Below are 13,077 nucleotides of genomic sequence, written 5' to 3'. Positions count from 1 at the left end.
CGATGATCACCAACTGGAAGAAGCTTCATGCTTCGGATTCCGAGTTGGTGGATCCCACATTGTACAGGCAGTTGATTGGTTCCTTGATGTATTTGGTCAACACTAGACCAGATATCTGTTTTGCAGTCAACACGATGAGTCAGTTTATGTGTGAGCCTAGGAAGGTTCACTGGGTGGCTGCAAAACACATTTTGCGGTACTTGCAGGGGACAGTGGATTATGGTCTGGACTACAGGCAGGGAGATGGAGTGAGATTGGCAGGATACACTGATTCTGATTGGGCAGGTTGTGCTTCTGATAGGAAGAGCACTTCAGGGTGTTGTTTTGGGTTGGGTTCAGCAGTAGTGTCATGGTTCAGTCGGAAGCAGCAGTCAGTAGCACTGAGTTCAGCGGAAGCAGAGTATATGGCAGCCAGTCTAGCTAGTTGTGAGGCTATCTGGCTTCGCAAGATGTTGTTTGGCTTATTTGGTCAGCCGTTGAGACCTTCAGTGATTTACTGTGATAATCAGAGTTGCATTAAACTCACGGAGAATCCAGTATTTCATGACAGGTCAAAGCATATCGGGATCAGATATCATTTCATCAGAGACTATGTTCAGAAGGGAGCTGTGAAGCTTGAGTATATTTCCACTGATGAGCAGGTTGCAGATATCCTTACCAAAGCCTTACCACGGGGCAAGCATGTCTACTTCAGAGACAAGATGGGTGTGGTGAGGAACACCTTCCTCGGTAAGAGGGAGTGTTGAAATTTGGTACCGGAGGACAGGTGGTTCCCTTAGGCTTTGATCTTTGGCCTAGGGAAAAGTGTCCAAAAGAATTTAATTTTTCTCCTAAAGTGACTTTATAATTTTATAAAGTTAAATCTAATTTAAAAGTGACTTTAAGTGATAAAGTTATTAAGTCTAATTTTAAAGTGACTTTTATAAAGTCAATGAAAAATTAGAAAGGAAAAGTGACTTTGGAAATAAATGACTAAGTGGGTCTTTATTAAAGTGGGGTGAATTAAAAAATAGAAAGTGAGATTTAAATGAGCATTTAATCTCAACCATTGATCTAAATCTATTTCAGCCATTGGATTTAGAGATCACCCAAAAGTCACTTGGATCACCCAAAAGTCACTTGGAGTTATATTAAAGGAGGAAAAGGAGGAAAAGGTCATTCATTCTTTCATGAGCAGATTGGGAGAAGGAGAGCAAGAGAGCAAGAGAGATTTCTGAGCAGGAAGGAGAAGGAGACAGCAGCTTGGCACACATTCCAAGGCAGCAGTTGAGCAGATTTGTACAGCTAATTCAGCACATAGTGAAAGGCAGATTTTTGCACAAAAATCGAAGAGCAGTTTGCTGATTTTTCTGCACACAAAACGGAGGTCGTACAGCATTTATTGCTGTCCTGTTTGCTGTAATTTCCAGATTGCTGTGAGGCACGGGAAAGGAGATAAGTTGTAAATTTGCTTGCTGATTTTTGCTGAATAATTCTCACTGTAAAAAGACAAATTTCAGAAATAAAGAAGAGCTCTCAAATTGGTTTTCCCCAAGAGTTGTAGGGGGTTTTTCCAGGGTCAAGTTGACCAAAAATATCAGTGTTTTAATGTGTTTTAATGGCTGTTTTTAATTGCTGATTTTTAATTCTGCAATTTCCAGCATTCTGAAAAATTTCCAGAATTTGTGTTTTCAGCAATATTTATTTTTTCAGTCTGTTAAATGTATGGTTATGGGAATGGGCATTTAACTACATGGGAGAAATAAGGAGAAACTGAAAACCGGGGTGGGAAAACAGAAATTTTTACATTTTCCTTCCTCTTTCTCCAACTTCACACTTCTTCCAGCCTCCTCTTCCTTCCTCGCACTTTTCTAGCTCTTTTTTCTGGATATCTAACTTGTGAGTGAGTGAGAGTGTACTCCAAATGAATTCGATCTCCTTGTATATATAGGCTTGAGGTGAGGTCGAATTGCCCTGCTTGAGGCCGACTTGGTGTGGAGGTGTCAAATACCTAATTTGACTCAATAATAAATCTTTTTACATGATTCAAAAGCCCAAGAAGGGTCTCTTTAAATGGATCATGACTCTAATAACTCAGAATAAATCCTAGATGTCCTCAATGGGGACTTTGACCTAAAACATGATGAACCGAGCATGAAACCCATGCTTTAACAAGTCATTGTGATAATAATAAAAAATTTCTTTTTCATCCTTTTGATAAGTACATTATATAATGACTCAAATACATTTATGAAGACCAAACCTAGTTGCATTTTCAACAAAACCATCATTGTGGACTAACAACTTTGACTCTCTCATCAGATATTTGTGATCAAGCCCCAATGTGGTGAAACATCCACGTGAAGGTAGTGTCTTTGTTATTCTTCAAAAATCTCCAATCCTACACTTGAGAGCACATCCACAAATGCTTTACCCTTTACAAAGATAATACTTTCATGTTCATATATTTCATGGGTCTCTCTTACCTCTATTATATACCAAGAGATATGGAGGAATTACCCATTGTTAAGAATGATTGATTTTTTAATATACTAGTTGGTTGTATGAGCTAAGGGCCACCTTGAAGGGCACCATCTCCATCTTGTTGGGACAAAACATCAAACGAAAGTGGCCTCTCGTGAGGAATGCTACCTCTATGTATCTTACAACTTCTGATTCTTGTAGATCCAACAAAGAATAGTTTGTAAGACAACAACAGTCTTGTGCATATGCAAATTGATATATTTTCAACTTTTTTTAGTATTCTTCAGGAAAGTTCTATGCCATTTGTTGTTGAGGTTCCATCTCTTATATGGAGAGATCCATCTTTTGTTGGTTTGAGTGCAAACTTCCTCTAATTCTACTTTGAAATAGTCTTCTCATGTCAATAAAAGGGAAGGCACAAGTCCTCATACCATGTCTTCAAGTTGTACTTGTCTTCTTAAGGGTTCTACGGTGTAATTGTATTTGGAAGGTGTTTGTATCCCCTTTCCTTTGGACTACTGCTAGGGGATGTTTGCAACGAAGGAGAAAGAGAACACACAAATTTCCTTTCAATCTTGATTATAACTTGTGTCTTAATATTGAAGCATAGAAAGGTTTTTCTCTAGAACATGTTCAAGATTCCATCAGATTTGTTCAAGATTTGTTGTGACAAATTGTTCTAGTGGAATATAATGATTTATAAATCACGTGGAGAACCTAATCCTAGTCTTGAAGATTTTAATCAAAAGTATTTTTGAATTCTTCTAGTAGTGGAGGCAGTGTAATGTGTGCATTCTTTGATGCTACATCTAGAATCCTTTGCTCCTTTGATAGTTCGAAGCCCAGACCAAATCAACTCTCTAGAAACATATCAAGAGGTGTGTGCGGTACCCATCCTTGGAATATTAAAAAAACCTTTAGTACTATCAACCCTAGCAATCACTATGTCTAATTTCACTTCTAGTGCCTATTGTCTAGCTTCTTGACATTGCATGTGTTCCCATGTTTGTCTTTACATTGCATGAAGAGTGCAAATCTGTACTACAATATTGAGCACGTTTCTTGTTCCATTTTGAGATTCCACGAAGAGATTTTCCTTTCACATTTGATGCCACTAACTTCATTGTAGGGTTGACTTAATCACCTCCTATTATGCTTTGGTTAGGCCTTTCTCAAATATTTGCATATGCCTTCGAAGGTCTCTTAGCTCAGGAATCACACATCTTTGGCTGCATCAACGAGCCATACTCGCTTTAAAACATAAGTGCACCCAAAGCAAACTTGGCTTTCTCCACCTTGATGAGAGATTCACCTCCCACACTACAAACTTGCATAGGGAAGATTGAAGTCGAGAGGGGTGAAGCCTTTGGAACCAAAAGATCATACACTAAGCCAAGGGGTCACACACTAGATACCATTTAACTTCACACATCATTGCTATGGAATATAATGAAAGTGGTAGGTAGGATATCCATAAATCACCATCTTGTGTACCATGCAAGATTATCCACATGTCCTTTGCCATTAAAACTTAATAAGTGCATGATTAAATCAGGGAAGGGGCACAAGGATTGGTGCCCCTCCTTTTACATTTATATAACCTTCTTTTAATCGAGTTCCCATATTGGCTAGATGATTGATCATTGGCATTTTTGTTGAGCACTTCGAGTTCCCATATTGGCTAGATGATTGGCCTTTTTGTTGAGCACTTGTGTAACTTGAAAATAAGACGTGGAATCAAATTGCGCAGCTAGGCTCAAAATTTTTGAAGGATTCTTTTTAATCGTGGCGAGCAAGGAACAAAGATCTTAAGAAAAAATCAAATAATAGTAAGAGTCCCAATAAATTTGACGTGCATGGTCCCAATTGCCTTGGTTTTTTGCAATCCTTGAGATAAGGCCAAGGCTTCTACCTCATTATTTGTAGCAATCCCTAGACTCTAGGGATAATCGAGTTCAACATTCCCTTTGGGATCAATGAGGATCCACGCCTGCCACCGCTAAAAAGATGTTAGATTCAAAGTCGTCTTATTCGTAATATATGCCATGATGTAGAAATTGGCTAAAACTTTTTTTTCCCATGTAACAAAAGCACCACTCCCTCTAGCCATAGGCAAGGGTAAATTATTTTTTAGGGCTCAAGACTATTCCAACAACAAGGTTTGAAGCCATTACAATAATATATTCAATATGAACTCATCATGTCACTTGCACGAATTGAACTTGGGTGGACAAAATAACAATCATTCCTCCCAACCACCCAAGATAAACCTAATTAACTAGCTAAAGGTGATTTATATTTAGATGTTAGCATGGTACCTTTAGTTTCTATTAATGAGAATCGCTGTTTGGGTTCAAATCTCGTTCTATGCCAATGTAACTATGTGTTGAGTTGAGGCTTTTATCCACTAGTAATTAGCTTGACAATGCTATGCTAAATGAATAAAATGACAAACCGTAAGGAAAGAGTTAAATACTAAGAAATGTAAAAATCTAAACAATGGCCTTCTTGTTGGCCACTATAAGATTGCCAAAATAAATATATGGTAGGACAAGCTTTTATTGGCCACGATTAGCTCAAGGAAAGGAATGCTCTTTAAACAAAAATGAAGATTATGAAGCATGTGATAATAACCGAACTTTTCACCATATGCTTGATCTCTAATTCCAAGAGGAAACGTTAAGCTTCCAGAGCATAATTTGGAAAAATATCTATTCAATTAAATGCAACATCTCAAGCATGTCTAATTCCAAGAGAAAAAGATAAGCTTCCAAAGCATAAATTGGCTAAGAATCTATTCAATTAAATGCAACATTTCAAGCATGTACAAATTTGAGGAGTTCGAGGGCAAATGTATCTGTTATGGAAAAACCGAAGTTGATGATCTTACACATTGGGGAATTATTTAAAGATATGAGCTTAACTAAATAATGTGATTTGAAACAAGATTATCTCTTGATGCAAAATGATCTCTTACAACTAATTTACCTCACCTCACATCAATTGTGTTTTTAAACCCCATACTCCCTTATCAATTTGGGCATGCATTTGTAATTAGTAAAATTCCATGATTTAGATCATACCTTGGATCCTAAACCACTTACAAAGCAAAATAAGTGAAATCGAAGCATTCAAATCATAGCAGGGGCATTTTACATCTAAGGGCTAAGTCACATGACATAAGGATGCAAGATATGCAAGACCTATGGATATGAGTATCTAATACAAGACATGGTCAACCCTCGAAATGCGACATGGGACATGTTTCATATATATATATATATATATATATATATATGAAAGATAGATATAAAGGTTCAATATTTTTAGAACATGCACAAAATATTGATACAACTAGTTATTACATCAATGAAGATCAAATACAAGAAATTAAAATATTCCATACACAAAATAAAAACAATGGTTCAGAAATAGAACCATCAATTGGAGTTTTCTAATTAAGTCGTTTGATGCCATTAAAAATCAAAATGTATTAGATAAATATTGAATTATTGGTATCACTGAAATATAGCAAGTCCAAGTATTTGTTTACTTTGCAGGTTCAATGAGGAAAACACTTCACATTTCTTCTTGCATTGTAATTTTTCACAAAAACTTTGGGTCGAGGTTTAGGGAGATTTTGGGTATCCAGTGTCTTTGGTATGTGAATCCATAGTTACATGCTATAATGTTTGGTTTATTCATCGTGATCTAAAGTGCTTTAGGGCAATGTCATATTTTGTTTTGTGGGGAATGGATAGATAGAAACTCCATTTTGTTTGAAGAAAAGGTGATGCCTACTTTTCAAATAGTTTCCAAAGTTGATGCTTTACTTGCACATTATGAGGTTATTCCAAAGATTAAAACATAGAAAAATCTATCGGAGATACAAGTGGATAAATCTTTAGTGTTGGGATATTTTGATGGTTATTGTCAAGTTACAAACTCTATTTGTGTGATTGGCTTCATTCTATATCATTCAAAGACATAGAATTTAGGTCAAAGGTAATTTAGGAAGAAGAACAAATAATTAAGGTGAATTCAAGGCTTTATTCAACTTACTAAAATTTACTTAGGACAAAGGGATTGATAAGCTTCGGGTCATGTGTGATTCATGTATGGTCATTAATTGGATGAAAGGAAGACTCCAAATACAAAATAATTCTCTCCTTCCATTAGCACAACAATTAAAGGCAATATCTAGTTTGTTTCTTTGGCCCTGTTATACTCATATCTATAGAGAGCACAACAATATTGAAAATCATGTAATGTATTTGGCCATCTCGATGCCTATTGGGATGGTGGGGCACTGGGAAATTTCATAGTTTCCCTCTGAACTTACCTGTAAATCTTGTAGTTTCACATAGAATTACATTTAATTCGCACATATAACAACATACACACCCACAACAACAATGTTATATAATTTACAACATTAATAATCACAAAGAACATAGCATTTTTTAGTTATCTTTTTAAAAATCCATCAATTGGCTATAGATGTCAGATGTTCCTCCCAGGGGTAGACTCTACTGCTCTAGTTCTTTTATTAGTAGGTCATTCTCGTGCTAGGGCTATGACTCCACCAGAGAAAAGGCTCACCTCAAGTTAGCTATGGTCTCACAACGGTGTAGGCGTTCTCTAGCCAAAGTACCAAACTCTAATAGCAATTCCAACTTACAACCTCTCATTCCCCATCAACTTGCACAACCTAATGAAGTGTAACCCCTTCTTCACTTTGCAATCCCTTAGGTTGTACCACTTCCCTTTAGGGCTCTAGGATAGGTTGACTAGGAAGTCTTAGAGTATTGTGGCTCCAGGAACTCCAGTTGTGCTCGTGAGTCTCTAGGTAGTAGGTACCTTGTAGGCTTCACACTTTGGGAAACCAGCGAAGTAGTTCTCACTCTAGGGCTCCAAGCTTCATCAAGGCAACCCAATGAAAATTATACATTGAATCCCCAACAGAATCCACTTAGAATTTAAGGGATTCATTGACAAAATAGGGTTACAAAGCTATGTTAGCTCACCATCAACTTGGTTCAATAGTAGCATACAAGTAATGGTAAGGGCGTTGGGCATGTCATGGAAATCATGGAGAGAAAGGGTAGAATAGTGATTTAATTTCTATTAGACATTGTCTTCAGTGTGCATGGCCTTTCTGCAACACTTGGCACCCATACAACCATTTCCCCCACTTTAGAGCCTTGGGATAAACAATAAGTGATGACTTCGGGCTTTTTAATGTCATGCCTTTTTGACTTTGGGTTATATTTCATACAGTGACTTGAGGAATATTTTAATATTTATTTGGCTTAATAACCATGCCTTGTTTTAGCCCCCTTACCTTTCCCTCTCATGGATTCGTAGCCCCCTATACCCTTTTCGTCCTAATGGTTTGCAACCATGGTATTATTTTTATTAATTAGCACATATGTACAATTTTCCTCGCTAGGCTCACTAGCCTATAAAGGCATTATGGGCACACTAGCCCAAAAAATATATTGGCTCACCAGCCTAAAACATTATATGTACATATACAATTACAACCAAATTTAGGGGTATACAAATAACCTCTCAAAAGCACTTCATCTACTTAAACTTTATGGTTCCTTGAAGAAGTACAAGATGGCCAAATGACTGTTTACAATAGTTTTTTTTTAACGATTTCTAAACTCCTTTTGAATCTGTAATTTGTCAATACATGGAACTATTAAAGTCTATTGTTTGTTTCCCAATTATTTTGTAGATAGTATATGTGATATTATTAAAGTTGTGGATCTTTATGGATTTATAGTGGAAGATTCCAATGTGGAAAAACGTCGAAGTCGGGATTAAATTGGCAAGGGTCCAAAAATTGAAAAATTCGTTAAAGTTGGGAGGTTTTTGAAAAAGTCGACAAAATTAAAAAAAATACAAAAATATTCATTTTTTTTTAAGTCATTATAGAAACTACCTCACTCACGATTTTTCGGAAAAACTAACAATTTTTCAGTTTTTTTTTTTTTTGGAAAAGCTGATTTTATCCTGACTTTTTTTATAGAATCCTGTTTTTTTCGTTTTCCAAAAAGTTGCCAAAAAATCAGCTAGCTCAAAAAATTGGACTTTGCCAATTTTATCGGGACTTTTTCCACACTGGAAGATTCTAAAGAGATTTATATCTAGATGGCCTTTTTTAGATTGTGCCTGGAGGACCTGAGTATTGTATTTTTGTTTATCTCAAATAAAAATATGTTTTGTTTTTCTCGGAAATAATCATTGATACCATAGGTGGAATTGCAAATGCAAACACAAAATACGGTAGATACTAGAACTTTAGATGGAAGGATCTCATAGCTTGTCAATGGTTACTGTTTCGTGTTAGAATCATCAAAACCACTACCACTACCACTGTGCTCTCTCTCCTCCTCTATATTCAATCCAAGATCTGCATTCATTGGTGTGGAAGATGACCCTTCAAGAGGATCACCATCATTGAAGTGACTGGTTCTAACAATGATTCACTAAGTTCCAGGTTGGTTAATGCCAACTCAACATTGTTGTCCAAATACATATAATTAGGGAATACATCCCATGTCTTTGTCTTTCCCTTCAACCACTTATTTTTCGTCTTGTAAATAAGATGGAGGTTGGAGTGCACATGCACCATTGTTTTTGCTTTGGACTACTCAAGCATGCTCTTTTTCAAAGTGTGCAAATTTCCATATGTGCACCAATTACTCTTACAACAAGAGGATGATGACTAATAGAGGAGCCTCATGGTTAACTCTTATGGAATAGTGCACGCTGCCCCATGAGTTTCCCATCAAGCACCCCCACCAAGCTTAGGGCTCCTTAAGCTCTTTCTGAAAGCACATCATAGCCTCCAAATTTCCTAGTGCTGGTGGAAAACTCGACGAAGCCCCACACTGCCTCATCAAGGGAAATCTCTACTAAGTGTTGATGTCCAACATGTTGGGACCTTGCTAGGGCATTTGTCAAACATTCATTTGGCATGTGCCCTATTTTAAGACATGTCAAATATGTGTCCAACATGTGTCATTACATTTCATGTCACTGACATGCATTTCATTTGACATGTGTCCTATTTTAATACATGTCAAATGTGTCCAACATGTGTCATTACATTTCATGTTTCTGACGTGCCCCTGTTTCCTAGCCCAAGTGGCTTTTTCGTACGAATTCCATTAAAAAGAGTGGAAATGTCATATTACACGATTCAAGAAAAATGTTTAGTGTTATTTACTATATGGAAGTACAAAATTGGGGACTCACAGAATTGCAATCCCCAATAGCAGTAAACTAAACCAATCCATTCCATGCTTGGAATTCAGTGACTATGTACCTTTTTTGCGCAAGGTAAGGTTGATATAGCTGCCCAAATTTTGCAGTATTCTAGTCATGGCGACATTCAAATTTTCTGTTTGGTATTGAGTTTGAATTTGTCATCTCTTGGATACTACGGAGATTTGCATTTGTTTGGTATAAACGCAGGCATATATGGTATGCCTCACTTTCACTTTAAAGATGACAATATGAGCCATTTAATGTTGCATCATATACAATGTTTAAATAAGTTTTGGATGGAATAAAGGAAGGACACCTAAAATGTGACTACAGAGATTTGCATTCGTTTGGTATAAATGTAGGCATATATGGTAAGTCTCTCTTCCACATCAGAGTTTAAGGATGACAATATGAGCCATTTAATGTTGCATCATATATAATGTTTAGATCTATTTTGGATTTTTATCAATTTTGAATTTTTTTTCTTATGCCATGACTGCAAAAGGTAATGGTGCTCAGTATCGACAAAATCTTTAAATTTTGAAGCCAAGTCTATTTTCTTTCTCCTTTTCTGGCTATTTTATTCTCATGATTTATTTGAATCTATCACACAGGCTGCATGGCAGCATTGGAAGCGGAGCACTATTTGCAGGAGATAGGGGGACAGGAGGGAAAATATAGTTGATTGTGCTGGAAAGCACAACTACTCTTACTTGAGAAATCAACAGTTCTTGAATAAAGGGATGGCCTGTATTAGTGGTATTTATGCAAGTTTGCTAGTTTTATGTGTAGGGCTTCTATTTTTTTAATTAGCCCAATTATTTCTACTTTGGTTTTCTGGGAGATGAGTTCAAATAGGCATGGATAGTAGCATTGAATGATCATATGCCAAGAAGTGTCCAATTTGCCGGCATATAAAGTGCTTGTGTCGATGACGTTAACTTTGAAAACGGGCTTGCTCTGCCTTTCATTGTAATAAGAACTTTACGAACTTACAAAGAGCGTGGTCATTGTTCGCTTTGTTTACTTCACCATATTTCCTAAATCAGTACTGGGATATATGCATTTCAAAGAAATCCCCACGAAGAATTTGTCGACATTCGTTAATGTAGATCAGTAGGCACGAGAAAGATCTATGTAAGGAGGGGTGAATCTTGGAAATTTCTGTAACGGCCACGACTGTTTCACCTGGTATTTGTTTTGTTTGAATCATTCACTTTTTATTACTTAAGGCAATTAAGTCTATTTAACCTTTCTTGTTTGTTGCATTGTTGAAAGCACCAGCCAATAAATATTTGTTTCAGTGGTGTTTTTTTTGGGAAATTTCTTGTATGTGCTTGTATGGTTGGTTCACTTTTATGACTTCAATGAGCTTATTTTGGCCAGTTGCTCTCGAAGACATAAGGTGGCTTTGTGATGAAATATTTTGTGCCGCTAATATGGGAATGATTCAAATGCTAACAATATTTGAGAGTGTGATGAAATAGAATATGGGAATGATTCAAATGCAAACAATATTTGAGAGTGAATATTCACAAGCATAATAGCTGTTCTTTCATCCTTTCCTTTTCTCAAACTTTAATTATTTATGGATCTTTATATTTTAATGAAGAATATATGTGTTTTGGTCACTCAATAACAACTTTTGAAGGATTACTCATACTCCACTAATTATAACAAAGTTCGAGTATATGTGTTTTGGTCACTCAATAACAATTTTTGAGGGATTACTCATACTCAAGTAATTACAACACTTTTAAGAAATTATTTGTAAGAATTGAACCTAGATAGGGGAGGCTAATAATCATTCTTTTCAACCACCTAAGATAATCTTAATTAATTATTAATTATTAATTACAACAAAGTTCATCATTCTTACTTGTAAGAATTGAACTTCATCATTTGTACTTGTAAGAATTGAACCTAGATGGGGAAGCTATTAATCATTCTTCTCAACCACCCAAGATAATCTTAATTAATTATTAATTGAAGCTATTCTAATTTAAGTTGAATTTAACGATAAAATAAGCGATTTATTTAAATATTCACATGGTCAATAAAGAAGATGAACATTTCATCAAAATACAGAATACTCTTTACATGAATAATCTGCAAATTGAACTTAAAAGGAGAATTTTCACACAGAACAAGAGTTTGCAATCATATATTGTATTCATCAACGCTTTGAAAATATCTCCTTTGCATAACTTCTCCAGGCCTTAACTCCAAGGTTATTTGTTTGACCTAGCACTGGGTGGAAAATCTCCATGACTTCACACTAAGTCCACATCCCAAATAAAAGCGTTAAAGCTTATCTTTGCTTGACCAGAAACTTCTCGTCTCCACGTTTTAAACCATGGACTTCCACAACCTTTACAACTTACACTAAGTCCACATCCCAAATAAAAGCGTTAATCCTATCTTTGCTTGACCGGAAACTTCTCGTCTCCATGTTTTAAACCATGGACTTCCACAACCTTTACAACTTCCTGAGATCCCAAGAATGATAGCCCGAAGGCCCGAGAAACATAGACATGAATGCAGACAATAAAGGTTCTTCCAATGATTGACAGGACTTTCATCGATTTTATGCACATAAACTTCAAATGCCTCGAATTTGATTACACCAAGGGAATAGGACTTTCATCGATTTTATGCACATAAACTTCAAATACCTCGAATTTGATTACACCAAAGGAACAATGCACACAATTTTACTTGATATTAACAGTGATTAGAGGAACAATTTAGCTGGGGGATTACAAAGTTCATTCACATACACTTAATCAGTTTTGCAACTTTAATAGGCACATTGAATCCAACTCTTTTTTAACTCAAATGTTATCTTAAATACATATTCGACTTCCTTTAGATCCACATAAATTAGATTGAATAAGCCAATTTAGGCTTATGATCAGACTCGATCCTTCTTAGGTTGAAACTTAACAATTTATTAAAAATAATTTATTACATGACAATTCAAACCTTAGTTAGCCTAATCTACTCAACATAATTCAATTATTAATGAACCAACTCCCATGATAAAGGATTTCTTTGACCTTGTAAAAGTCAATTCAGATTTTCACTGATGCCCATGCATCATACTCCCAAGGAAACAATTTCTTCATGGGCTCTTGGATGTGAGGTCTCCGATTGAACTGCCACTTTTTTTCTGTAATAATGCAGCAATCATCCAAGTAGCATCTACTATTGGATGGTTCTTCCACTTGACCAAGTACTTTTTTTTTACTCTTTTCCCCTTACCCTGTTAATCACTTTCTTATCCAAAATCTTCTTAGTTGTAAAGGCTCTACTGCCGACAATTGCTTT

General features: G+C 36.0%; 1 protein-coding gene across 1 annotated transcript in view; it reads left to right on the top strand.

The window, feature by feature from the left end:
* LOC149154859 (thioredoxin reductase NTRB-like) overlaps positions 1-11,002 on the top strand; it is a 58,093-nt gene extending 47,091 nt beyond the window's left edge. Inside the window, exon 2 of the mRNA XM_089441220.1 lies at positions 10,362-11,002. Within this exon, the coding sequence (XP_089297346.1) occupies positions 10,362-10,432 (71 nt within the window). The 3' untranslated portion in view covers positions 10,433-11,002. The remainder of the gene's footprint in view (positions 1-10,361) is intronic.
* The last annotated feature ends 2,075 nt before the right edge of the window (positions 11,003-13,077 follow it).

The sequence above is a fragment of the Pinus tabuliformis genome, chromosome 9, assembly GCF_031772625.1.
Source record: "Pinus tabuliformis cultivar Carrire ecotype Pingquan chromosome 9, CPIR1, whole genome shotgun sequence".
Taxonomy (NCBI): domain Eukaryota; kingdom Viridiplantae; phylum Streptophyta; class Pinopsida; order Pinales; family Pinaceae; genus Pinus; species Pinus tabuliformis.
The sequence above is the reverse complement of the archived record's forward strand: the minus strand, read 5'-3'. Positions and strand labels throughout refer to the sequence as shown.